Source organism: Patiria miniata, unplaced genomic scaffold (assembly GCF_015706575.1).
Source record: "Patiria miniata isolate m_02_andy unplaced genomic scaffold, ASM1570657v1 HiC_scaffold_7, whole genome shotgun sequence".
NCBI lineage: Eukaryota > Metazoa > Echinodermata > Asteroidea > Valvatida > Asterinidae > Patiria > Patiria miniata.
In genome coordinates, this window is record NW_024037074.1 from 34,164,764 (window position 1) to 34,192,171 (window position 27,408).

General features: G+C 41.7%; 1 protein-coding gene across 4 annotated transcripts in view; it reads left to right on the forward strand.

Moving 5' to 3' along the window:
- Nucleotides 1-27,408, forward strand: part of LOC119746231 — a 93,099-nt gene that overhangs the window by 34,961 nt on the left and 30,730 nt on the right. The window contains exons 1-7 of one of the 4 annotated variants that reach the window (XM_038223052.1): nucleotides 3,097-3,488; nucleotides 8,899-8,974; nucleotides 18,672-18,897; nucleotides 19,384-19,457; nucleotides 23,286-23,380; nucleotides 24,146-24,282; nucleotides 25,181-25,304. In XM_038223052.1, coding sequence (XP_038078980.1) covers nucleotides 3,442-3,488; nucleotides 8,899-8,974; nucleotides 18,672-18,897; nucleotides 19,384-19,457; nucleotides 23,286-23,380; nucleotides 24,146-24,282; nucleotides 25,181-25,304 — 779 coding nt within the window. In that variant the 5' untranslated portion in view covers nucleotides 3,097-3,441. Of the gene's footprint in view, nucleotides 1-3,096; nucleotides 3,489-8,898; nucleotides 8,975-18,671; nucleotides 18,898-19,383; nucleotides 19,458-23,285; nucleotides 23,381-24,145; nucleotides 24,283-25,180; nucleotides 25,305-27,408 lie in introns of those variants that run through there. The other 3 variants (XM_038223053.1, XM_038223050.1, XM_038223051.1) reach the window with 3 other exon arrangements.

Genomic DNA, 27,408 nt, shown 5'->3' on the forward strand with positions numbered 1-27,408 from the left:
GGTTTTTTTTGGGGGGGGGGGGGGGTTTAGAGTTGGCCCGGAGACCAGGGTCTGAGTAGGATTACCTTTGACCTTGAACATGGCTGAAAGGAAACTATGTTCTTCCATTAAAGCTTGCATTGCTTGTATACACACTTACAAAATCAGCAGCAGTTATCTTCACTGTGCATTATCACAATGAAGAGGAACAGGGTGTGGTAATGTAGTTAAGTGTCAGCATTAGGGAGGGGAAAGGGGGGGCATGCCCCTTCCCACTCATTTCCTCTGGAAGTTCACACCCCTTACTCCCCAAACCACCCCACCCGTTCCACCCGACCTCTTCCACCCCCCCCCCCCATGTATAGATGGTAACATTCATAAGGATTAAACATTTGTAGAGTCCAAAGCCATCAAACGTGTTCAATACAAACTTAAAGGGAATATACAACATTTGCAAACATCGAAAAACAAAACTACCAAATTTTTACGAACTACCTTAATAGGATGTTGATAAATGACAGTCTAAAACATCCTGTAAAATTATGGCACCTGGTGTGAAGTCATTTTCAAGAAAAGTGGTATTTTTGTATAAATTTCCAACGGTGGTCGGCCGACCACCGTTGGAAAAACCTAACTATTTTTCAACTACTGCTCCAAATTTACCATTTTTTTTTTCAGTCCAAATTTTGTTTGCTATTGGTTACATGTTCACGAACGGGTGCAGGCCATCTAGACTGGTTCCCTTACCTTACAATTTTCCGGCATCTATAAATTGATCCATTTCATCTTGAGTGGAGTCAGGGAACAAGACTACTTGAACATTTTTGTTTTTCTTGGTTTTTCCAGCATTTTCGAACACAAAGCCTCAAACATGTCAGTGTAACAATATTTGATCTATTATACTTACCCCTCAAATAGTTCATTTCTGAAAAATAAAGCAAGAGCCAATGATGTACATTCCCTTTAAATACGACTGATATAGCTCTTTGATGCTGTCTTGGACAAATTTTCATCCCATATTTTCCTGTGTGTAATACTTCACCATTCTCAAATGTTAGTTGGGATTGTGATAATTGAGGTCATGGATACAAGTTGGACAATATTTTGGATATGTTAACCAGCATTACATGCTCCGTCTTACTATAAAATGTTGTAATGAAATCGTAGTTCTTGCTTTCTAGAAAATTAGTTTCCATTCCAGTTAGGCACATAGGAAGACAGTCAAGAAATACAATTCCAAATTGAAATGTTATGACTTCAAAAGTTCTGTGTAAAGCCAAGTTCCCATGCGTATTCCACTCTTTTTCTTTTTTGTAAGGATCCCACTTGCAAAAGGCGTATGTGGTTTATTATTAGAAACTGTATCATGTTTCATAGTCCTATACCTGGATGAGTAATATTTTCCGTACCTTTGCTGGCAACTGTCAAGTTGACGCCATGGCTAATCCCTTGGGCTCTTGGAAACAGGTGGGGACACGCACGTGAGTATTCAAAAGTCTATTATCTCTCTCTCTCTCTCTCCCCCCCCCCCCCCCCCCCCATCCGCCCGCCCTCAAGCTTCCCTACCTAACTGTTGGGGATTGTCACTTTCATGCTTTCAGAGGGACAGTGCTTCCCCTCGGTCTAAATATGCCAATCAGTCCCCTATCTTTCTCCCCCCCCCTTCAATCCTCCCTCATGCCCCACCCCCCCCCCTTCCCCTTCCCCCTCCCCCTCCCCCTCCCAACCCTACCACCACCCTCTCATACTGGACATGACACCGTTCGACAAGTATCTCTGTTGGTTACAGTAAATCAAAATCGCACCAAAATCCACTGCATGTCAAACCCTGCTCAAAGGTTAATCCGCAACAGGAAAAACCCCATCAATTGGCAGTGTCTCTCCTCCCAAAATTAATTAAAATGACAACCGGTGTTTGCTTTGATAAAGGTAAAATTCTCGATCCTTACCAGTCAAAAAAGGAAGCTAGCTGGTGTCATTTTTCCAGCCTAACACAATCAAGCCATTTTATTCGCTCTGATGGAAACAGTGATAAGGTTTTTGTAATCAGATATTAGTCCTTAATTATAAAGGGAGTGTTATCGCGATGATAACGTGAAGTTGCAAGCTCAGTGTTTACCCTGCGTCTCAAGTTAAACTTTTTGACCGATCTTTTAGCTTGTGGTGTGACAGATTGCTATGCAGCTTGGGGCTACGGCCCTTGTACCATACAGAGTTTTACAAAAGCAGAAATCTAGATTGGTTGCAATCGTTTAAGAGCAGTGTTCTTTCTTAGTACAGAATACTTCGTCTTAACAGTTACAGATTAACAACCAAAAAGTCATTTGAAATGCATATTTTACAACTGCAAGGTAAGTTTGCGGAAATACCGTGTGAAATTAATCGCTTTTGTGTTGGTTCTGAGAACAACCGGTTTGGACTCAACTTTTTGGACAGCATACTCTGTCCATCGTCAGGAGACTGGAAATTAAAGGATTAATTTCACATGGTGTTTCCACAAACTTACCTTGCTGTTATCCTCACCAAGCAAACTTGCCAAGTTCTTATATTTTACAACTGGTTTTCAGCTCATTTTGTTTCCCTTTAGGATACAAATTTGCTTGGAAATATTTTTTGCTTAGCAGATTTGGCTCTAAAGACCCCCCCCCCCAAATAAATTGATCATACAAAATGCTGATGTGTACATGTGCATAGAATTCATGCATGCATTGATCAATATCCTAACTAGCCCTCTGATTGGGAGACCACCACCACAGGGCTGGATAGCTCAGTTGGTAGAGCACCATGACAGTTATCAGGAGGTGGCAGGTTCAAACCCCATGCCAGTCAAGTTCTGTATCCAGCCTTTATTCAATTTCCCTTCGTGGTCAAATATATTGATGAGTCAACAGTTTTTAATTAATCTCTCAATTCATAAAAGTCAGGTGTTATGTAGCTGCCTAATTGGACCGATGGCGATGGATCCTCAAAAATCCCAAATAAAAAGGACGGTGGCGAAGGTCACAGGACTGCCCAGCCAAAGCTCGTCCAATTATGACCGGCAGGTTGGACAATCACAAAAGGAGCAAGTGTTTGATGACAAGCCGTGATTGTTTGCCGTTTGGATGGAAGCGCGCCGCTCGTGTCATTCTGTGTCCTACATCTACAACAACAGTCCACTGTGTGCTTGGGTATTTTCAGTCTTTTGTGGTAGATGAAGTGGGTGGATGCACAAATAGAATCGGACCGATGCCAACTGTTTGAGGGTTTTCTGCAGCGACAATAATATAGGGGCGGATGACAACACGCGATGTCTGCTGCGTTACTGCTCTCTGGCTCCCTGTATTAATAGATGTGACAAAAGTGTACAGGTTTTTCTATATTGGGGAATCGGGAGGGGTACATGTGTAATACAGATGATCTGCAGGATGCTTGTAATCACACAGTATAAGGTGACTACAATTTTAGTTTAGTGTTTGGAGAATGGAGCTAGGCAGCAGATTGTTTCCCAGTGGCTTTTTCCAGAAAAGGTAACAAACTTGTGCATTTATTTGAATGAACCTTTCAATGCTAAGTGTATCTGCATTGGCCCTTTAATAGTTCTGCGTACGTAAAGCGAGTGTGGTAAAGTTTGAGAGTTGCAGTGTATTGTATCGATGAATCAAATGTTCGGCTGCTGCGTGACCCGTGCAGGTTCGCTCCTGTAATATTTTCCTTTGTAATGGAGAATTCATTTTTTTGCAGCTTTGGTAGTGGTATGTGCTTATAGTGATTGTCTGTTTGCTTTTAAAAATCCTCTGGGGACTTTTATAAACCTATTCTGAACTTTGGTACTGTTCCTATTGCTCTGACATGTCTGACTTGTCTGAAGTTAATATTTGCCATACACTTTGTCGCAGATTGGGTTGCTTATTCTAATTATAAAGTTCTAGACCAGCAGCACCCATAAATGTGGGTACACACACGTTCCTGCACTATCCAATAAATTGTACTTCTTACTATATAACTATTGATGGAAATCTTTCCGAGGTGTGTATGTATGGGCATTATACATGTAAGCCCAGTTGTTAACATCTTCTGGCACTTTTCTTTGAATAGGAAAATGTAATAAAGTCTTTCTTTTTGTCCAATTTCATCCAAATATCTCAGAAATACAAGCTCACAGTCCAGTCCAGAGCTTCGTTCCTTCATTGTTGTAATCTCGAGCGCATGGCTTACAAAATTTTCTATCAATAAGCGATAGTTGAGGGTATGCAAATCATTATTAGGTCAGCGTAGGTGATTTTGGGCCCTTTACTGGCCTGCATCCATTACAACCCGTTCATTTAAGTCTTTCAGTTATCCCAAGTGAATATGTAGGGTACATTTTGTATGCACCTTCCTTTAACCCTCCTGCTATCTGAACAGTCACAGACGGTCAAACAAATCAATCCTCTTCCCCTGCCATACCTTTCACACTGGCAAGCCACCAATAGTCAGATCATATTTCAAGCAAGCACTAATTCAGTCAACAGACAAAAACATGCAATGTAGGCACAGCCGGCTTATCAATCACCCACAGTCAAAGCATAGTTGTATCAAGTTACATAAACAGTCAGCCAGCCAATCCATCCTGCTTTATGTAGGCTGGGTGCTCCTAACTGTTGAAAACAGTCACTTGATTGATTTTGACTGAAAGGACAACTTTGCACAGAATGTATTTTGCATAGGAGGGTTAATATTTCTTCCCTTCTTCACATGAGCCCATTTTATCCTCACTGGTAGTGCCCACCCGCATCAAGACGCAGTTGGGGAAGTCACCTTTTCTTTTGTGGATTTGCGTTCTGTATTCTTGTTTACCTATAAGCTTAACCTGGTTGTGTGAGTAAACAGATTTAGGTTGTGGCTTTCCATCAAGGACTTGACATGGTTCACAACTACTTTTGAACAGGTTTGCCACAGGGATTACTGGTACCTTGCCTACATGTACCTATTTGGCACTGTTAGGCCAAATGACAACCCCCTCCCAACAGACTCCCAAAATCATAGTGCTGTGGCCATGTCTTAACAAATAGGTGCAAGTGGTGTTTTTTTTGTATAGACATTACGCATACAGCCATAGGGTGGACTTCACACAATTTTCAATCAGTAACAATTAATTCCCAAAAGAACTACACATGCCTATCCAAGGTCTATTCTTGTCCACTTTTGCTTTCACTTAAAGGGAAGATACAATATTTGCAAACATAAAAAAACCAAATGATCAAATTATCACAAAATACCTTACTAGATTGTTAGGGAATGACAGTCTAAAGCATCCTGTAAAATCGTGGCTCCTGGTGTGCTGGCATTTTCAAGAAAATGTGTATTTTTCCAACGCTGGTCGGCCGACCAGCGTTGGGAAAAACTGGCTAATTTTCAAAAACTACTCCTAATTTTTCATATTTAGTTATTCCGCATTTTCTTTGCAATTGATTACACACCTGCAAAGGGGTACAAGCCTGCCAGACTGATTCTCTGACCTTACAATTCCCCAAAGTCTACAAATTGCTCCATTTCATCATAAGTGAGGTCAGGGAACCAGACTACAAGAACGTGATTGGTTTTCTTGGTTTTTCCAGCATCTACAAGCCCAAATCGTGAAACAAGTCAGCTTAACAATATTTGCTATAACATTCTAATCCTCCAAATCCATTTATTTCTGAAAATTGCAGCAAAAGCAAATGTTGTACATTCCCTTTAAAGTAAGAAATCACCTTTTTAGGACTGAGAAGCATGATATCTGGCAATTGGGATTGGTCAGCAGGAGATGAGATCTTCTTCTCCTTCTTCTGAAATCGGTAGTCTTCCTCTCAAATTGATTGAGTTGTTAATTTTTTTATCTGATGATTCAAAGTGGATCTCATTATGTATGGCCTTCTGGCAAAATGAGACGGAACTGGGCACAGGCCGTGATTGAATAAAATGCAAAAACCGAATAGGGGTGATTTTTTTTCTATTTTCAGATTTATTGATATTTGTAATCTTTGACATGCCGGTATGTCTACTACACATATTTCAAAGAAATAGTATAAAATCATGGAGTACAAGTGTTTTTAAGGGAAATCAATTGACATCTTTCATTTTCACGAAAACAAAGCAGGAAACTTTAAAGGCATTTTTCTCAGTATTTTACTTTTTTGACATGTCGATAAACGTGAAATTTAAACAACCATAACCTGTTAACAGACTGTCCAATTGAAGTGCAACAAACAGTATTGTAAGAAGAATGTTAGTCTCTTTCCAAATACTGGCAAAACCCTTATTTTTGACCTCTGTTTCATTTTGGCAGAACGCCTCACATATTTGGTGTCAGACCCAATGTTGTATCCAACATAGGAATGGATGGGGACTTATTCACTTTCTACGCAGGAATGCTAGAAATCCATTTGTAGCTTAGAGAAAGAGAGAGAAATGTCATCTACAGAGCTTTCCGAGTGTCTTGTAGGTTTTTACAGATTTTCTGAGATGTAATAAGGCTTTACTCAATGGAAGTCTTCCGCACTTCAGGATATGGCAAGCCTGTTTTTAAGACCCATAAAGCAGGCACGCCCACCGTTACGGAACTTGTTAAACTGTGCATCCTTTGTTCCGCACATCCTGAACAACATGAGGCAGTTATTAGCACCACCAGATTTCACAAAAATAGGCTCACTGTCAGATCCATATTTCTTCTCTGAGTTCCAAATGAATACCAAAAAGTTTGAAAAGTTGTTCCCAACGACAACTGATGTCTGTTGAGCCAGGAAGAGGTTTGGCTGTTCCTGTGTTAATTGTAGAATCACCAGGTTTCTTGAAATCATGTTTTGCAGGTTGGGGGCACGGGAGGGGAGGTGAAACATTCCATAGGTTATTTGTCCAGGTACATGTGCAGTCTGCCCCATCTAGAAAATTTGGAATCAATTTAGGAGTTTCCTGAGGAAATCTGCCTGTGACTTGTGCCCACGTCTCCTTCCGAGCTGAACCTTTGATTTTCTCTCTTTAATACAAGTTATTTTGTAATTGTTTTAAAAGAACGGCAGAATATATTTTTGAAGTTAAATTTTTGGATCAGTTACCATCAGTATTTCATGTCTGTATTTCATCAGTCTTAATTTGTTTTAGACTGTTTTTGAGCGGCTTTAACTTACAACTACATGGAAGTACTAGCCATGAAGAATATCTCGACAGCACGTTTTGAACATTCACCATTTTTAATTTAACTTTGCAAGCTATGAGATGATGATAAATCAGTCAGTTTATTTTTGGATTGTTACAAACGTTGTGGTTGGCCCTTGTAATCTTGACCAAGAACTTACAGTGCAGTGACCAAGAACCCAGACTCCGTGTACACTCGCCACCCTTTAATTTGAATATTTATAGACAAGTGAATCATAGGTTTTAGTCACTTCTTGCGATGCCTAAAGTAGCACCCGAAATTGGCACAAATGTACCTCACCTTTGTGCAAAACCCCTCTTGTAATTTGTAAGTTGGTGAGTTTCCAACTTTTGGCAAATGCAGGCACAGTTGGCCAGTGAACAATGTCATGCCTGCAATTATGCTGGCTATATTTAGGAACTTACATCAGCTGCCAAACAAAGTTATAAAGAGAAAAATTGTTTTTTGTTTAGTCAAGTCATCATTGATTAAGTTCGAGCAAGTTGTGTGGAATATTTTGAAAATTGTTCTGGAAGTTTGGCTGTCAATGTGGCATCGCCTTTGACTATCATTTCAAAGAAAAGGTCCCCTTTTTGTCCCATACGTAACACCAGGTTTTCTTTAATTACGTAATCAACGCAAAGACCAGTAACATAACAATTATTGTGGGTATTTTCCTTGCAGATGACCAACAGTAGAATAAAAATAGCACATAAATATCTTAGAGGGTTAAACTTTCGTTAGGTATGGGACGTAGCGGGCGCGAATTCTTGGACTTGCCCTACTAGGTAGTTTTAACTTCTTGGCCTTTGTTTCTTACTTCATATTCCATTGGTTTAAAACATCCCACCAAATGCCATATAAGCTCTTTTCTTTTATCAAGAAGGAATATTTCCCCTTTTGTTTTCTGCTGGATTTTTGTTTTGTTTTGCAGTCCCTTATTGTTTTACAAGTCTGCACAAACTTTGCAGGAATATAGCTGTTTAAAAGATGATTTGATACAAAGCTACGTACCTGATAGTTTTGTATCCATAAAAATCCACATGTACTAGGTTTGCAGTGGAGTGTATTTATTTCTGTGTAATCAGGCAGTGTTGTAGTTGAGTGCATTTGGACTACTATGAGTATGAGTATGTTCCTATGAGTATGACTACTTCGTTATGAGTGCAAGGCCAATGTTTTCTATGAGCACAAGTACATGTATGAGTACCAAAAAATTAACCGAGTACAAGTACTTCTGATGTTCTACTTGTTTTCAAGGGGGTTATCAAACTAGGCATTAAGCAAACGCTCCAAATGAGTAGCAAACTGGTTCTTTTCTTGCATCTAGCTCTTAATTTTTTTTAAAATTCTTGCGGGAGAATATTTGCAAGAGTACGACTACGAGTACAAGTATGAGTACAAGCATGAGTACGAGTATGAGTACCAGTCCAGGTAATTTTTTTTGTACGAATACAAGTATATATATCCACGAGTACGAGTACCAAAAAAATGTTACTAGAGTATGAGAACTACAAGTATGGCCCAGCCACTATTGACCCAGTTTGATCAAAGTACAATGACTGTGTCATTTGTTGTCACTTCTCATCTACCATATTCAGTACTGAGAATGTCTAATTTCTTTTGTGACTACTAAAATAGTTCAACCCAGATCTTATAATTGGTTCAACCCATAATGCAGCAACCAGATAGAGTAAAGTTTATTACTGTCATTTTAAATTTTTAGAATTTATTGTGAAAGTAATTAAATTTCGATTTTTTTTTCTTGCTGATTTCTCCAACAGGAAGACCAGCTTGGAGACGCAGCATGAAACCCTGGTGAATCGGTTGGCTGTCCCCGATGCGTCATCTCCACCCAAGGTTTGTCATTTTTTCATTTCTGGATCCAATTTTATAAAGCTGCTAAGCAGACAAATATTGCTTAGCTAATTTATATGTACAAGCAAAAAACAGCTGAGAACCAGTTGCAAGCAATACACATTGCATGACATTTTGACTGGTAACCTGTTTCTGCTGAACAGATATTTTCTGTGCTAAGCAGATTTCTGGCTTAGCTCCACGAAATTTGCCTGTTTATTTGAAAACATACTGATTAAGTTTAAAGGCAGAGTATATGATTTGCAGCTATCTAAAAAGTAACTGACCAAATTATTGTTGAAAACCTACTTGGGTTAAAGATAGTAATGGCAATAAACTCCCTGTGAAATTAGTCTTTCTGGCATGCTGTCAGTATGAAGAAAACCAAAAAGAAGGCCATTTCCAAAGATAAGTCAAGTGACACATTTTTGGAAATTTCCATTAGTAGTGGTTTGTATTCTCAGCGAATCCGTGAATGGATCTGCGCAAGCGTCGACAAGAAGCACAGGCGTGCGTGGTTGCTATTATTCGTCGGTACGTGACATCGCGTAGCTGCAATCAGCTGAATGAGAAAGTGTCCCTTTCGCTGACAACAACATGTGCGCCTCTCCAGTGCCAAAGTGCATGTTCCAGCTGTGCATGTCATACCCATGTACATGTACATGTACGTGTACATGTACATGCATCCTAGACTCTTGTGCATCCATGTCAGGCATTTATCACCGCTGTAATTGGTCAAAACGTCATGGAGCGAGACTTAATGGATCTACTTGAATTCATGCAGCATCGATTGCCTTCTTTTTTTTGCCAGTTCCAAAGCAGAAAATCGTCCCCAGCTGTTCCATCTGCTTTGAGTCATACCTCAAATGAGGATTATTGTTGTGGATTACAGTGCGGTTTAAGCCACTTTTCTACGCCTCGTTTTTTTCTCCTCGAGAGAGGCTACAGCTGGGAGGAAATGGGAAAAGCGTCAATTGATGGATTTTTAGCCGAGGATCGGTTTGTATTGTCTCGGAAATTGTGCTATTTCGAGTCTTGTTCATCCTCGTGGAACAATCACTTCGCTTTTATTTGATATGGGCTCTGTAATCCAGTTGATCCACTTTGCTGTGCTGTCAGTCAAGTTTAACAGTATGTTTGTAAGATGTTTAGAACTACGTGTAGCTGTAAAGCATGATGCCCAGTTTTTTCAAGTTTTAAAATGATGCCCAGTTTTTCAAGTAACAATAACAAAAAAAGTCCTCAAACACACACTACATCATTAATATACTCGAATACTGGTGGTTGTTGGGAAGGTTGTTCTCCAAAGTACATTTAAAAAAATCAAATCAACGTGCTGGGGATGGATGAAACAAGTTTCAGGAAGGGAGTTCCAGAGAGAGTCAGTATGAGGGGAAAAACTTGAGAAGTATCTCGCAGAACAATCCTTCGGAACCCCTACAACAATATAGCAAAGCAGAGTTATGTTAGATATTGCTACAGCGTAGCAAGCAACATTGTGGTGTTTTTACACCCCACCCAACTCCTGTGTTCCTCTTCTGAAGTAGGGAAAATATCTAGCCTTTTGTTATTCATAAGACACACCCATTTCTGCTCCATCTGAAAAATATCTGGCTTTATGTCTGCCACCCTGGCTATGTGTCGGCCTCATTGCATGTACAGGATACAACCTTTATTGACTTGGATCAATTTCACAATGAAATCATAGGTCTTCTTGTTGTTTTTCAAAAAAAAAACCCTTTTCAAAATTGGATACTTCAGAAAATCACAAGTAGGGGTGTGCATCGGAACTGGGTACCCGGGTAATCGACTGCCGATGTCAGGGAACGGTTCCAGATTATGGGATCAGGTACCCAAAACCAACTGTACAAATGACAAAGTTACTTCTCAGACAATGAAAAAGACAAGTTTTTGAATGTCATTTGTGCGAATTTTCAAAATAAAAACCAGGCTACATTGAAAATCAAAACAGATTTCATGTATAACATGCAACAGATGATGCTCAGGAAAGTTGCAGTTTTCACCATAAAGCTATTAAAAGCCCTTCAGACAACTTCCGGGATTGGAATTTTGGGATGGGGTTTCTTTTACGAGTACCCGGTTATCCGTGTTTTACTTCAATCGGGTACCCGGTTCCCGTACTACCCGTAAATGCACACCACTAATCACAAGCCGTTCCAGTTGAGAAACCTTTACAAATAGAAGTACATGTAAGCAATTTGATTGAGTAGTTTTAGTCATAATGGCTTGGATTTCATCAAGAAAAAAGTCTGTTTAACTTCAAGTCTGGACAACCAGATTAACGAGATGAAGTATTGGCCGTCAAAAAGGGTGGACCCCCCCCCCCAAAAAAAGTGCAAGAGCACCATCAGGATAGGCTTCTCAGTTACACAGGCTGCTATCTATTGAGTAATTATAATTAACCTCCTGCTCACCCCAGGAAAACCCCAAGCCTGAGCTTGATCGCCCCCCTGTGTCTCTCCCAAACCCCCCCCCCCCCCCCATTGCGTGCCACTCTGCGGCGAGCCCCCGTTGTTCCTCGGTAATTGGTGACATCCTCAGGAGGAAGGACTCGCTTGTTAGACGGGCCACGGCGCAGCGGGGATCAAATCTCCCTCCCCTCCTCCTTTTTCACTTCTCTTGGCGGCGCCGCTGAGTGAAATTTCCTCTCTGCCCGGGCTCTCTTCTTTTTCTTGTCACCTTGAGAAGTTGATGATGGAGTTCGCAGCTCCACCCCCCTGAATTTCTTGGGGTAATTTCTTTTTTGGAGTCGAAGGCTCAAATTTGATTGGGATTTTGGTCGCTCGTTTTTTCCTGCCATTTGGATAAAAATCTTGTTGAACTGCATAATTACAGGCCCACCTGGATTTTGTAGAATTAAATTGTTTTCTTCAATAGATTGTTTTCTTCAAAAATCTGGCGAGATATGAAATCTGGGGGTGTTCTTTCTTTTCTGCCCTTTGGATAAAAAGTTTGCTGACTGGGGCCAATTTCAAGTAGTCTGAGTATCACCCATTGTCCAACGGTGCCCTCTCAGTAGCCAACGTCTGATATATCTGAGCAAGGCAAATTTTATGCAACCCCGCTCGCCAGCCAATCGGAAGCGAATTTAGAAATTGTGTTGTTATTTCGATCAGAAATGTGGACTACATTGTAAGCTTTTTTTTGGTCAGTTTGGCTGAAGTGTTTTTGTCATACAACAACGTCTTACGGACGACCCGCTAGAAGTAAGGCACCCGCTGAATGGACAGAATCTCGAGGTCAGGACACAGTCTTGTTGTGCATAATTAATCACCGATTCTGCTTGTTTATCATAGACCCTTGCAGTGCAAGGGGGTACTCCATAGACTATATTTCAAGAAGTTGCCAAGAATCACACATAATTGCTTAGCACAAACATAGTATGTGCATAATAGCAAACATAGGTTACCAGCCAAAATGTCATGCAATTTACATTTCATGTGACTGGTCCCCAGCAAATGTTCACTCGGCACACGAATCTGCTAAGCAATATTTTCTACAGAGTAGCTTTGTGCAATCGTGCCCTGGATGCGCCCAATTAGAAGGGATTAATAAGACAGTGACCCATAACACATCTGCATCACTTTTCAACTGAACAGTTGGTCATATTTCTGCATATTTATTTTTAAAACAAATAATAAAACTGCAAAAAAACCTCCTTGCGTTCAAAGTGATTCCTGCAAGTTCTCACACTCGCAGACACTTTCTGTGATTTCGTTCATTCAGAAGTTTCTCAAAGATCCCCTTGTGAAAGCCACAAATACAGCCCCAAGCTATCCGGTGATAAGACTCCCAAGATTATTACAGGAAGCTCCTGGTATATCCATATCATATTTCTAGCCCCCGAGGCATTCATATTCGGACGACTCTGGCTTATGTTAACCTGACAAGTCATCCTGGATGTACGGACCAGGAGAAGGTGCTGTTGAATCAGTCAGGAACTTGTACATTACAGGTGCATTGATATGTGATACCTGTAGCTGAAGGAGTTGAGCTTATCTGATCAGAGATTCCTGGACAGGTAGACTGGATACCTTGCCTCGTAGTGTACCAATATCTCCATGTCGGACCCAGGTCCAAAACAGAGACTTTGGTAATTCCTTTTGCTCAAGGAAGAATCCAGCATGGCTTCTATACACGGGTCCAGTGCTATTTACACGGGTAAAAACCCAACCCTGGTTAGGACAAGGGTTGAGAAGCATGGGCGTCGCCAGGATTTTTTCTAGAGGGGGGCAAAACATATTTTTCCCCAAAAAATGCCTGTATTTCTCAATATATTCCGAATTTCTCAATTTAAGAGGGGGGCAGGGACATTTTGCCCCCAAAAAACTCTTTAAATTTACACCACTATGACTTGGCGTCTCTTTTTCTTTTCTTTTCTTTTCTTTTTTTTCCTTCCTTTTTTTTTTTTTGGTGCTTTTCCAGGGGGGCAAGCGCCCCCCCCTTGCCCCCCCCTCACGACTCCCATGTTGAGAAGCTCTACGCCGACCTGTGTACACACTGGTGTAAGTGCGGGCGGGCCGTCACCGTGTTACAGGGAAGTTTTTATTGTTGGGGAAAGGAGGATCGAGTTGTGGGGACTTTCTGCTGTCCCCACAGCGTCTTCGGTCCCCATAATACCATGGAACAACACGTGTGTAGTCCCCACAGTTACAGAACAAGAGTGTGTGAACAGTATGCCTTACCTACCCCGATTCAATGGGACCCACAATCCCGGTCCAAAATGGTTGGGACACTTCCTGAGCCTGCCACGGTCACCCACTCCCCCGCTCCCCCGGTCAATGTTGTTCTCTCCAGCTGATGGAGCACACACCGCGCAATGAGAGACAACATTGAACGGGGGCCGGGGGTTGGAGGCCCAGCAAGATTTGGCCAGGATTGCAGTTGCACTTTTAGTGGACCTGTGTTGATGTAAATAAATATAAATTATTAATTTATGTAAATTTTAACATGGGTAGGCAAGATGTAAGTGTGAAAAGGTATTATGAGAACAAAACAATGCCCATAAATGTACTCAAATTTATTATTGAAATACCTGCAAAGCTGAATTGTATTTGTTGCTGGCTCAAATAAAGTGAACTTTTTGCTTCTGTTGGGCTGAGGTATTTTGATTTCTACATTGTTCATCAAATTTCCCCAGTTGTTTCATATATGTGTATTACTAGCAAAATTTGACTTGAAGAAAAGTGACATTTGTGTGTGGTGAGTGTTAATCAAACCAAATCATTGAGTGCATGGGTTTAAAATGATAGATATATGTACCAGCCAAAGTCATGATTAAAAAATAAAGAACGAATGGGGCCTCGCCTTGCCCACTGCATGGGGTAGGCGGCTTCACCGCCTGGCCCGTTATGTGGACAACATCCACCTTGCCAGCAATCATCTTGAGAACAGTCAATGCTTGAACAACTCATGAAGACACACATCCACATTCTTTTGTGCTTTATGATATAGCACAATGCTTTGAACATGCAGCATATTCTGTTACGGCTGAGTTGGCGTCATGATCCATGCACGTACATTACGACCGTGTTCGATTACTTCCCTGCACTTACTCATGCAAGTGCGACTGCGTCCAATTTAACTCTCACATGACTTCTCTCGCTTACTCAAAGCCTGGCCCAAGTAACCGACCCGCTAAGCTGGTTACTTGGGTAAGTATCCCACAACACAGTGCGAATATATTGCTATGGCTCGACCTCGAGCAACCCAAGGTCGATCGTTTATTGCTACAGATTGGGCATACATGTGCATCTATACCCAAGACGAAAGTACGGGTAAGCACGAGAGAAGTGAGGGAAGTTATCAAACGCGGTGGTAATTAATGCATGTGTGCTATTCAAGAACAGAAATGTCAACCTGGTGTCTCTGGTTTTTATGAAGCTGTGAGAGCTGCCACATGAGACAAGGAAGCTGGTGTAAAGCCATTTCAATGCCACACTATTAACCAGTCCTTAAGCTCACCCATTTGCTGTCAACTTGCATTACACAAAGTTTTCCTCAGGATAAAACTTGTTCCTCCCACTGATCTTGCCCTACATGCGTACAGGGTCAAAACTAGCTTCTGTTTAGGGAAGTGGTCCTGGAGCCCAATAAATCAAAACTTATGGGGTGTAATGACACTTTTTTGCAATTATCTGTCATCCATCATTTCAGATGAGGGTTGCCTGATACTTTAATAGCCCTCCCCTTCCCCCAAGCAATTGGTTTGGCCTTCATAGTTCTTGCACCTCTCCCCATCCACCTTTTCCTTCCAATTGGGGAGGGGAGACATGTCAACGTAGATGATGTCCATGAGGCACTTAGGACTTGGCTCTGTAGGATTCCAGCTGTTTTGCCCCTCCCTTCCCCTCCCAGTTTGACCTGGGGGGACATTTTCAGAGAAACATTGAACCCTTCCCTTCGAAAATCTGCATCATGGCTATAAAGTACTGTAGAAAATGTGGCTTAATTAAAGGCTATGGTAGATCTAGAGACTAGTGGCTTCTTCACACTGTCATCACGCGTACCAGTGTTAAAATAAACAGGGGTCCACTATACATGGAAGATCGGATCGATCACAGGTTGACAAGGCATACAACTCACACTTGACACAAACCAGAGCTAAATTGTACCCGTGTAGAGTGCTGGACCTTCGCAGAAGCCATGTTAGATTCTAGCTAGTGTGAAAGTGTTCCTGAAATCTCTGGTTCTCCTACTTGGGTCCAACACAGAAATTTTGCATAGTGTGAATGGGCCTTAGGCTTGGGTGATTCAAGAATAGAATCAATTGTGAACATGGAATAATTTTGGAGGAATTGATTCCCTGGACAATTGATTCCAGACACCTCAAAACAAATGACCTCGTGATTCATGTTTCAGTTCTATAGTTCATTAGTGAAATAACAGTATGTATTATTTTGTCGTCCAAAGACATTTTAAGGTAGAGTAGATCATTTGTCATTTGTGCATTTGTTTCGTTTGAAGCTACAAAAATGCTCTAAATCTACAGACGGGTGCTTCACAACTAACCTGATGAAATTTTAGCTCAGTGAATGCTGTATATTTTGAGGAAACAACATTCTAGAAGTTCCATTTTAACTCAAAACTTGTCAATTCATATTTTGAATTGCGCCCCAAATCAGCATCTGGAACAAGTTCCCATTCAGCTGATTGGATGTCACCCACTGAACCAACGAATAATAGCAACTGCACGCGTGTGTGCGTTGTGTCAATGTTTGCGCGCATCCACAAACGGATTTGCCAGTTACAAACCAACTGCTATTGGAAATTTCCAAAAATGTGTCATTTGACACATCTTTGGAAATTCCTTCTTTGATTGTTTTCCTCAAATGATAACATGCAAGCAGGAACAATTTCACAGGGAGATTAGTGCCATTACTATCTTTATACCAATTAAGCATTTTTTTACAATAATTTGGTCAGTTACTTTTTGGGTAGCTGCAAATGATGTGCTTTTTCCCTTTAATTCAACAGTGTATTCCCATATGTCCGGAAAGTCAGTTAATTTAATTTAAGGGGGAGGCGAGGGATTATCACATTGACATGATAATAAATTGAACTGAGTAATCATGTGCTACAGACAGAGTATATCAGAGAAATTTTAAAAAAAAAAGTAAAAAAATTTTGACAGCAGAGTTGGGTGTCCATTACAAGTGAAAAATATATTGACATAATTGGGTCAGATCGTCAATTTTGTTGCCAGTGATGTCTGATCCACTCGTAATGAAGCGTTATTTTACGGGAAGCAAGCCATTATTCAATTGGCAGGAATATATCCTGTCCTGTGGGCAAAGCTGCCAAAAATGGAAATACATCGAGACTCAAATTGTGAGACTATTGGGAGCTGAAAGGCGTCAGTGTCAATCTCTTTCATCTTTTGTCTAAGCGAGATATCGCTTCAATCAACAACTGTGAGATGAAATGCCGGCGGCCATTTTGGAGTTTACAGGAAAAAAAATTGTTCGGGTCACTCCCTGACCCCGCTGCTAATTGACGATAATATTTTCCATAATAACAAATAGGAGGCAGAATCAGAAAGCCTGTAGTCCTCTTTGCACTCGACTGACTGAATGACTGAGTCACTTACTGATTTACTCATTGACTTTCCCTCTGACTAAGGCTATGTTCGAATTACTTGCCTACGGCTTAAAATTACACACGAGTCTACGGGAAGCGGCTGCAGCCACTTCGCATAGACTCGTGTGTAATTCAAGCCGTAGCCAAGTACATGTCTGAATTACTTGACTACGGCTTGAAATTACACATGAGTCTATGCGAAGTGGCTGCAGCCACTTCGCATAGACTCGTGTGTAATTCAAGCCGTAGCCAAGTACATGTCTGAATTACTTGACTACGGCTTGAAATTACACATGAGTCTATGCGAAGCGGCTGCGGCCACTTCGCATAGACTTGTGTGTAATTCAAGCCGTAGCCAAGTACATGTACATGTCTGAATTACTTGACTACGGCTTGAAATTACACATGAGTCTATGCGAAGCGGCTGCAGTCACTTCGCATAGACTTGTGTGTAATTCAAGCCGTAGCCAAGTAATTCGGACATGGGCTAACTGTCACTTGTGAATTAGACTTGCGTAAGGCTCACCTTTGCCCAAATGTTTGAAAAGGATAACCTCATAATGCCAACAACGAATGGGCTAAATCCGGCCCATTTTTTTAGGCCACATGCATGGAAAGACTTCCAGTGAATTGCTGTTCTGAACGGATTGAATAGAATTTTTGTGCACTCGTGGACCAGCCTTACTAGGCTAAGAACCTTCCCGATCCTCCACGATTCTCCACGGTGCAGGAAATGATTACTACATTCTTTGCACTTAAAGTAACTTAAAGTTCCAAAAGTAACCGACCGAATATCATCAAAAACTTACTCAGATTAAAGATCAGACTGGTACTAAAGACCCCATGAAATTATTCCATCTGGCTTGCTGTCAATTAGAAGAAATTAAGAAATGTAGGTGATTTCCAGCAATCTGTCACTTGACTGAGTTTTGGAAATAAAGAATGCCATGGACGAAATCGTGTTTTGTGTTCAAAACATGTCCATGGTTTTTTTCACTGTTTTCTCAAAAGGTGCAATATTCATTGAGCTGAAACTTCCACAGGCTAGGTTTTGACCATTCTTCTTTTGGATTTTGAGTGGTGTTATTATTGGAAAAAGAACAAAATGCATGAAAAACTAATGATCTTGTATGTCTTTAAACTTTGAAGGGGCATTAAAACACCCATACATTTTTAGTGGTTGATATAATATATCGACATCCATGGGCAAGTTCGCGCAAGGACTATAGTTAACCATTGGTCGACTAACGCTTGCCCGAACTCTGTCTAGTCGACGATTGTTAACTACGCTAGTCGACTATTTGGAACCAACCTACTGGGGTTGGTTGCTTCGCTGGTAACCATAGCCGGGCGCGTTCATAACGTACAGCAGGGAGCCGGGATCCAGACGTTTTGCAATGACATTTTGACCAGCGTTCGACTAGAGACGTTCGCACTTTGCTATTAGTGCGCAGGCGTAAGGTACGTCACAAATCAACCACTAGTCGACTAATGGTCCTTGCCCGAACTTGGCCCATGTAGCACATTTATTTTATTCTGTCTAATTAAGACAACTCATTCTGCACACAAAGAGTGATTATTCCTTATTTGTTCTAACCAGCAGCCAGCAAGGAGTGACAGCCCCAAGCTTTCCCACCACCCCACGGGCCGGAATTCGCCCAGCCTCACCGTGGTGCAGCAGATCGCGCTCATCAAGGGGGCTTATGGGAAGGGGTTGGGGTTCAGCATCGTCGGGGGCGAGGACTCGATTAAAGGCAAGATGGGGATATTCGTCAAGACCGTCTTTCCATCGGGTGCCGCTGCTGCCGATAACAGACTCAAGGAAGGTACGGTGCAATAGACTTTTTGCATATTTCTTTGTCAGTTCTGTTTTAACGTGAAAGAACATACTTTTGGTGAAAATCCAAGGGGCTTTTTCAGGCAACGTCTTAGGCACCTTGTGACACCAGTTTTGTAAAATTGGACTCGCATTTTTGTGTATCATGGGCACATCTGGGGGGTGTGGGGGGAGGTGTGGCATCGGGGGGAGGTGTGGCATGGGGGGGGGGGAGGTGTGGCAGATCCCCATATCCCAACATGCCAAATTCAAAATATCACATTGCTCTGACCACCTACACGTAGATCCCTGACAAAGCCTCTGAACCCTGAACACCCCCACTCCCTCCCCCATACCCCACCCCACCCCCACCCCCACCCCACCCCACCCCGACTCACCCCGACCCACCCCACCCCCGCTAAAAACAATCCCTTACAAATGTACTTGGCATTCTTATGAAAGAAAATGCTATTGGATGTCCATTTTTTGTTCATAGGAGATGAAATACTGGCAGTGAATGCTGAATCCATGGAAGGAATGACCCACAAGCAAGCAATCAACAAATTCAAGGTATTTCCAAGATAAAAGATCGTTTGTACTGTGAATAAAATAAGATCATCTGTACTGTGATTGATATTAGCTAGTACTACTGCCGAACAGTGTCATGGAGCTGTGTGAGCTGAGATAGTCTTTGGAATGTTTTCTGGGCCCGTTGTGCAAGGTTAAAAATGATGTAGGGCCTTCAGCACCAATAGCCATGGATGTGTGACTTTATAAATTTATGCACTATTATTATTAACTTGGTTTAAATATTGACCAGTGCACATGTGTGTGATTTGCCATATCATTGCTTACAGTTGCGTACATGTACATGTATGTACGTCTAACCTCTAACCTGGGGCATAACAGCGAATGCAAATTCATAGTTTTTTGGGGGGGTCCTTGCTGTCCTTGTTCGTGGGCCAGATATCCAGTCTAGTAAAGTCTAAAGGCCAATGCACTGTCTTGTCTCCACAGGCTGATGAGCGCTATTGTAACCCTAACTAATTTTTTCACCTGTGCCCTGTCCTACCAGAATTCCAGTCTGTTCACCAGGCTATCTACCTGCCATGTCTGTCAGTCTGTCTGTCAGACCGTCCATCTTGATTAGCCTGGCAGTCAGACCCTCTGCTGGGACTGCCAGTCCATTTCCTGTCTGCCATTAATTCACACCTGTGGGTGACCCACCCAACTTTTTGGGGGGCACAACCCGGTTAACACCCTGAATGGCGCCTTTTCATATGTCAGGATTTCGAAGTGGTGTACTTTTCCAGAATAGGATTTTGCGTTCAGATTTTTGAATTCCTTTTTGCAATTTTTCAAACTTTTTTATTGTAACAAATCTATAAATTGAACCGTAATTTGGCCACTATGGCTGTGAGAGTTCGGACGTAAGTAACAAACAATGTATTAAAACCTTAATCTTGAAGAGTATCTTAGTATGGATTCACATTCAATTAAAAAAAAAATTAAAGGGAAAATACAACATTTGCAAACATCGGAAAAAAAAAACTACCAAATCATTTTGAAATACCTTGCTGGACTGTTAGTGAATGACAGTGTAAAGCATCCTGTAAAATCATGGCACCTGGTATACTGTCATTTTCAAGAAAAGTGGTATTTTTGTATCAATTTCCAACGCTGATCGGCCGACCAGCGTTGGAAAAAAACTGGCTTTTTTTTCTCAAATACTGGCCCCGATTGACCATCGCACTTGTTTGCAATTGATTACAAACCTATGAACGGGTACGGGCCAGCTAGACTGGTTCCCTGACCTTACAATTCCCCAATGTATGTAAACTGCTCTGTTTCTTCTTATATGGAGTCAGGGAACCAGACTACAGGAAAATGATCGTTATTCTTGGTTTTTTATAGCATTTTCGAACCCAAAACCTCAAAAAAGTCAGTGTAACTATATTTGCTATATATTTCCAACCCCCCAATTCCATCCATTTCTGAAAATTACAGCAAAAGCAAATGATGTATATTCCCTTTAACTAACCTCTTTCTTATCTTAATTTTTTTGGGGTTAATTTTCTTTACATTAATTTTGCAGCCCATTAAAAATGAATGACATTAAAACAGGTTCAACATGAAGTTATTGCCCTAAAAAAAATTCTCTTTAAGAAACCTCCCTCATGCAACTTTCAAGCTGTTAAAAAACCTAATCAGCTCTACTCACCAATTTCTGATCCCATTTTATCTCTCGCCGGTCAAAAGTAAAGAAGTCAGGAACCTTTTTAGTGCAATCACACCATCATGTTTGGTTTCCATGGCAACACAACACAGGAAATCAAAACTGAGCCCCGTGAAGGAAGTACCTTGTTTGGAGTAGCTAGGTACTAGTTCTGACTGGATTTTATAGACAGAAATTACAGCTTAAAACGCTCCCCCCCCCCCCTCCCAAAAAAAAGGCCATGACTAATGATATAGCCTGTCTTGTATTGGATAATCGGAACATAAAACGTAATGTGATCTATTTCATCAATGCGAACTGTTTGACAGGCAGGAAGAGTCAATAGCTGTCAGGGGCCAATTTTATGGAACAACATGGATAAGGACACAGATTGCTGAGCTCAAAAAAGAACTCCCCCCCCCTCCCCCCAAAAAGGAAAGTTTAGGCCTTTTCACACTAGACAAATCTCGGAGATTACACAGGGTTGACACGTCAGGGTTGACGCAGGGTTGAAAACATGTAGCATTTCACACTTGAAACTGTTCAACCCAGCGTCAACCCTGAGCTTGATTTTGCCCGGGGTTGAAGTCAACCCTGCTCCAGACCAGGGTTGAGATTTTCAACCCGGGTTGAAACTCTCTACCGTAGTAATTGAGCGAAATAAGCTCGGTTTGCACGAAACAAGTGTGAAACAATGCGGGGTTGAACGCGGGGTCGAAATATCAAAACTTCAAACCGGGGCGGCACTGGTTCACCCAGGGTTGAGTTCAACCCGGGTGGACAGGCTCTAAAGTGAAAAGGCCTTTATCATGAGCCACCAGCTAGGTTACCAGCCAAAATTTCATGCGATGAACAATGCTTGTTACTGGAACCCAGCTAACCATTTTTAGTGTAAAAAAATTCACTAAGCAATATCTTTGGTTTTAATCGCCGCAAAAATAAGGCCCCGGTTTGTCAGAACAAGCTGCTTACTGTGACCAACATGTAAACTCTTCACTTATTCTTTGTACATTACATACAGGGTGAGTAAAAAAAACGAAACCCAAATGTTGGGACCATTGGTTTTAGGGAGGTTCTGCATGTAGCATTTTCAAAATGTAGGATATGAAAGCCCAAGTCTTAAGCTTTCTTTTAGTACAAAAATCATTCAAATCACTCATGTACTTTTCATGTTACAGAATTTTAAACACAACCACCGTTTTAAGGTTCTGTGCACGGATCACAAAAAGATCAGTGTTCTTACAACAAAACGAAAAGAAATCACATAGAGATGTGTGTGAATTGTAGTCGTTTTGCTGAAAGAACGAACACTTTTTTTGTGATCCGTGGACAGAACCTTAAAACGGTGGTTGTATTTAAAATTGCGGAACTTGAAAAGTACATGAGTGATTTGAATGATTTTTTTCTTAAAAGAAAGCTGATTAATTGGGCTTTCATATCCTAGATTTTGAAAGTGCTACATGCAGAACTTCAATAAAACAGTAGTCCCGACATTTGGGTTTCATTTTTTTTACTCGCCCTGTATCGTTGGTCGCACCACGAAGTGAGGTATCTTGTGCACAAAGTCCATAGACGATCCGTCACTTCGTGGTGCACACGACGATGTACACCCTAATGAATTGTGTGCTGAGTATTATTATCTAACAGCAGTGATTCACCTCCCCCATCTCTCACACTACTGCAGCTGTCCAAAGCAATTGGCTGGTTTCCTATTTAAAACGAAAATCTATTACAGAGGCTTAGAATTCAGGTTATGTAATCAATTAATAGGGATTACAAATGGGGCTTGACTGTCCATTGTATACAGATTTGTCCAGGAAGATGTTTGTTTTCACTCATTAATTGGCCATTTGTTGATATTTGGGACAGATTTGTCCCATTCATTCCAGCCCCCCCCCCCCCCCCAAAAAAAAGAGCACAAGTGAAAAGAAGGAAAGAATGTTGCAACCTGATGCCACTTTTTCTTCATATATCATCTCAATGACGGTCAGTCATTGCAAAAAATGATGATAAGACATGAACCTGGGACTGAGAAACATTTCCAATTTTGTTAAGAAATACTTAGACAATTTTCTTGACTCTCCATAGACTTTGTACACAACCGCTGAATCTGAAACAAAACTCACTGTTTGCTTTTGAATGATGATTATCTCTGCTTATTTTTGGGATGTTTCTATTTATAGCAAATAAAGAAAGGGGTCGTGACCCTGACAGTGCGGAGCCGACTGGTTGGGAGGCCAGCCTCGCCCGCAGACAGTCCGGTGGCCCCGCCCAGAAGGTAAAGGGATCAACTTCAACTTCAAGGGATTATGATTAAATCGTCACCTCCGACACTTCCCAAATGAATACCATCTTCCTGTACCATACTTTTCTTTTCCTTCTGTTAAAGAGAAATATACCGGTATATTTATATTAGCCATATTCATAAATTGACTCTGTTATCTTGCTTAGAAAAATGATCCCTGTTTGAGACCAAGTTCCTTTACTTTAGTTTTCTCAATAATTCAGTTGGCCTTTTTTAGGGCAAGTGTAAGGCATTGAAGACCAACTCCAACAATGAATGGAAACTGCAATAAAGAGTTCCGTTCCTTATTTTTGGACAATTTTCGTACTCATTTCAAAGAAATCAAGCAGCTCAATTTTGTTCAAATACGGACAAACTACGGACATTGGAAAAAATATTAGACAATTTTCCAAACAAAAATTCACACTTCAGCCACCGGGGACACTTTATGCATTTTATCTGAAAGAGGCATGATTGGAGGAGCAACACTGTTTGCCCTCTGGAAATGTTCAAAAGGTGTCCTCAAAGCTTCATGTATCACTTTTTCAAAGCAACCGAATACTCATCATATGTAATAAGATGAACTTTTTGGGGAAAAAAGGACTTTTAAAACTTACTGAGTACATATTGCATTAGATTTGGGTCAATACTTTGCATCTTTGTGTGATACTAATATTGACAATGCCAGATTTACTTGTGACCAGACTTGTAATAGACTCAACTACATTATTACATGTAACCTCTGACTCGCTTTAACAGGAAGAGGTCTCGAGCTGAGAGTGGTTTCAAGGATGCAGCCAGGCAGTACTCTCCAGCCTCTGCCGTTCAAGATTCAGCCCCGGTCATCAAGGAAGACCCCAGTGTCAAGATGACCAAGGAGATTGTACTACATAAAGGTAATTGGTGCAATATATCAAACCTCTTTCCTGACCTGAGAATGGGAGGGTCATCAACCTCCAAAGTGGAAGTTTGCATCTCAATGACACAGCATGTGCCATGTTGTGTTTGTGCGACGGGGTTCCCATCCACTCCGTTCACAAGTACCCCCTCACCGGCAAAGAAAGCACAGTTGGGGTGACCGACCGACGCCATCTTGCTTGACTGCAATTTTGGCCGCGACGCGCAGCCGTACCATGTACCACTGCGTGTACATTGTACAAATCCCCTGGTGTACGTGCGTCACACACAAGGAACGGTGCGCGTCAACCAGCTAAATGTCCCGCCCATGGGACGTTGTTGCTAGGTAAAAGGGCGTCCTCTCTCATTGGCGCACGGAGCCCATATAGCCACTTTGGAAATCAGGGAAAACCTTGAAAATGGCTTTCAATTTTTTTAGACACGGGAAAACTTGGGAAATTTGTGAACAACGCCAAAAAATCAGGAAAAACACAGGGAGTGCGACACTGACCTAGGAGGGAAAATTTTTCGCCAGTTTGGTGCATGTGCGTCTTGTGTCATGTGTCCAAGCTGAGTGTATTGATTGTCTGGCTATGGTGGCTTTTTAGTGTTTTTTGCAGTGTGAATATTACTTTGCTTTGCTGCAACAATCTCTTGACTTCCCAGCAACCTCATTAAATGTCATTGTACTCAAGGTTACTCAGCTCATCTGGGGGTGGGGGTGGGGGAGTGAGGGGCCCCAAAGTTTCCCTCCAGTCAAAAACAAGCCAAAGGTTAAAAAATCTCAATAATGTTGAATATTATTAAGTAATGAAAACCTAGCCTCCATGTAATTTGTTTCTTTTTGAATTACTGACATCTAATTTACGCTCTTCTTTTCTGTCTCTGCCTAACCAGAGCAAGGAGAGAGTCTAGGCATCGGCGTCGTGTGTCTGCCAGAGCCTGACGCTAGTGACGAGAGGAGGGTGTATATCCAGCATCTTGAAGAGACATCGCCTGCCAAGAAAGACGGCCGATTGTGGTAAGTCTCACAGGTGAATTCTTGGAGATCCAATATACTGGAATCCAATTTTGCATCCCCCTTATCCATTTTCTGGAAGGGGAAATAGTTGGGTTTTAATAATGAACAGCCCTATTTTGCGTTGCCTACAATCTTGAGGGGATCATGGGGGATAAAGAGGCCTCGTGCAGCTTGATCCCCCTCCCACCCCACCCCGTTCCTCATCCCTTGTCTCCCTTGTCCCCTCCACAATCTTGAGGGGATCATGGTTGAGGGTAAGAGGCCTCGTGCAGCTTGATCCCCCTCCCACCCCACCCCGTTTCTCATCCCTTGTCCCCCTCCACAATCTTGAGGGGATCATGGGGCATCATGGGAGAAGGTTAGGGTCCTCGTGCAGCTTGATCCCCTTCCCACCCCACCCTGTTCCTCATCCCTCATGTCCCCCCCCCCCGCCCCATTCCACCATGCGCCCCCGTTAGTAATGCCACTGCTTGTCCGTAATGGAGAGACGTCCAGAAAGCTGCTGTGTAGTGCTGCATGCAACTTTTATTTTACTAAGTAAAGACGGAGCTCAAGGGATAATTTAATTGAGTTGGCCATATACAGAAAGCACACAAAAATATTTGATTAGGAAAAGAATGGTAACCAGCCACGCTGTCATGCAATAAGCGTTGGCTGGTGACTGATTCTTTGCCGAAATTTGCTTTGCAGATGCATTTGGGAAGATCTATTTTCTGCGTCGCAGATTCTAGAAATTAGGCCGAGATGTGGACATCACAATTGCTTAGATGGAAACCTGTTCTTGCTTGTAACCTATTATGTGCTCAAATGTCTTGGAACTTTTACTTCTACATTCACAGATTAACTGCCTCGTTTCCGTGGTGGTCTGTCCAAAACAGGCCTCCATATATACAACCCTATCCAAAACAGGCCTCCTAAGCTTATGGCTCTGTCTTTTGTCAGATAGTTGCCACAAAGTTGTCTTTGTCGAAGACGTAGACAATAGTGCTAGACAAGAGATTCAGACATGTCCTACTTTCCATGATAGCTTGTAAAATTTGTCGGACCAGTTTCCGAAAGTAATGAGGCTGCAACCAGACCGGGCAGAGCATCGTACAAGCTGGCACCTGTCAGGCTCGTTGAACTGTTGATTAGTTTTGTCAGGTTATTAGGAATTGCCCGGAGAGAGACAATGCCTGTAGGAGGCTCTAGTGACCTGACCCCATTGTCCAAAAGGATGCTTAAAACTGGACATTCCCGCCATGCTTAACACCCTCCTTCCCCCAAGTAAAAACTTTGCAGGGTTGTACAGAACATGATATAGATTTTTATGAATACAATAAGCACATGTATATTAAGTAAACGACCTCTGACTTTCTGCCATTTTCACATAGGAATGTATGTTAATTGTTTTCGTTTTGCTGAAAGAACACTTATCTTTTTTGTGATCTGTGGACAGAACTTAAAAACGGTGTTTGTGTTTAAAATTCCATAACTTGAAAAGTACTTGAGTGATTTGAATGATTCTTGTACTAACGGCAAGCTTATTAATTGGGCTTTCATAGCCTAGATTTTGAAAGTGCTACATGCAGAACTTCATTGAAAAAAAAGTCCTAACTTTTGGGTTTACTTTTTTGTTTTTACTCACCCTGGACTTTCAATAGATTGTCAACCCGTGGTTGGCAAAAAAAGTGCTAACCACGGGTTAACAAGGTCTGGGAATATACTTGAATGGTTTCAAGGGAGAGTACCAGTGAAAATTAACTCTTGCAGGGGTAGACTTTTGTCAGGAGTTTGGAACCAGTGAATTTCTAAAGGGATTCATGTAAGAATGTGCTGGGAGCCAGTGAAAGGATGGGGTACCAGTGTCCTGTAATTGACATCTTTGGGGTTTAGGAGGTGAAAATAACCTTACCAGCGATCCGGTGAACCGGTAACATAGGAAAGGTGTGCGGCGGGCTTAAGGGTTACGCACCCGTCAAGTTTGACTCGCGGGTTAAGGGGGAGGGGGTGGGGGATGGTTTTGTCGGGCATGCAGCCAAGTTAAGGACAGGAAATTAGGCCCATTTCATCATTTGTGGGTTGCCCTCTTATCTATAATTATATCTGTCAGGAAGGCTGACAT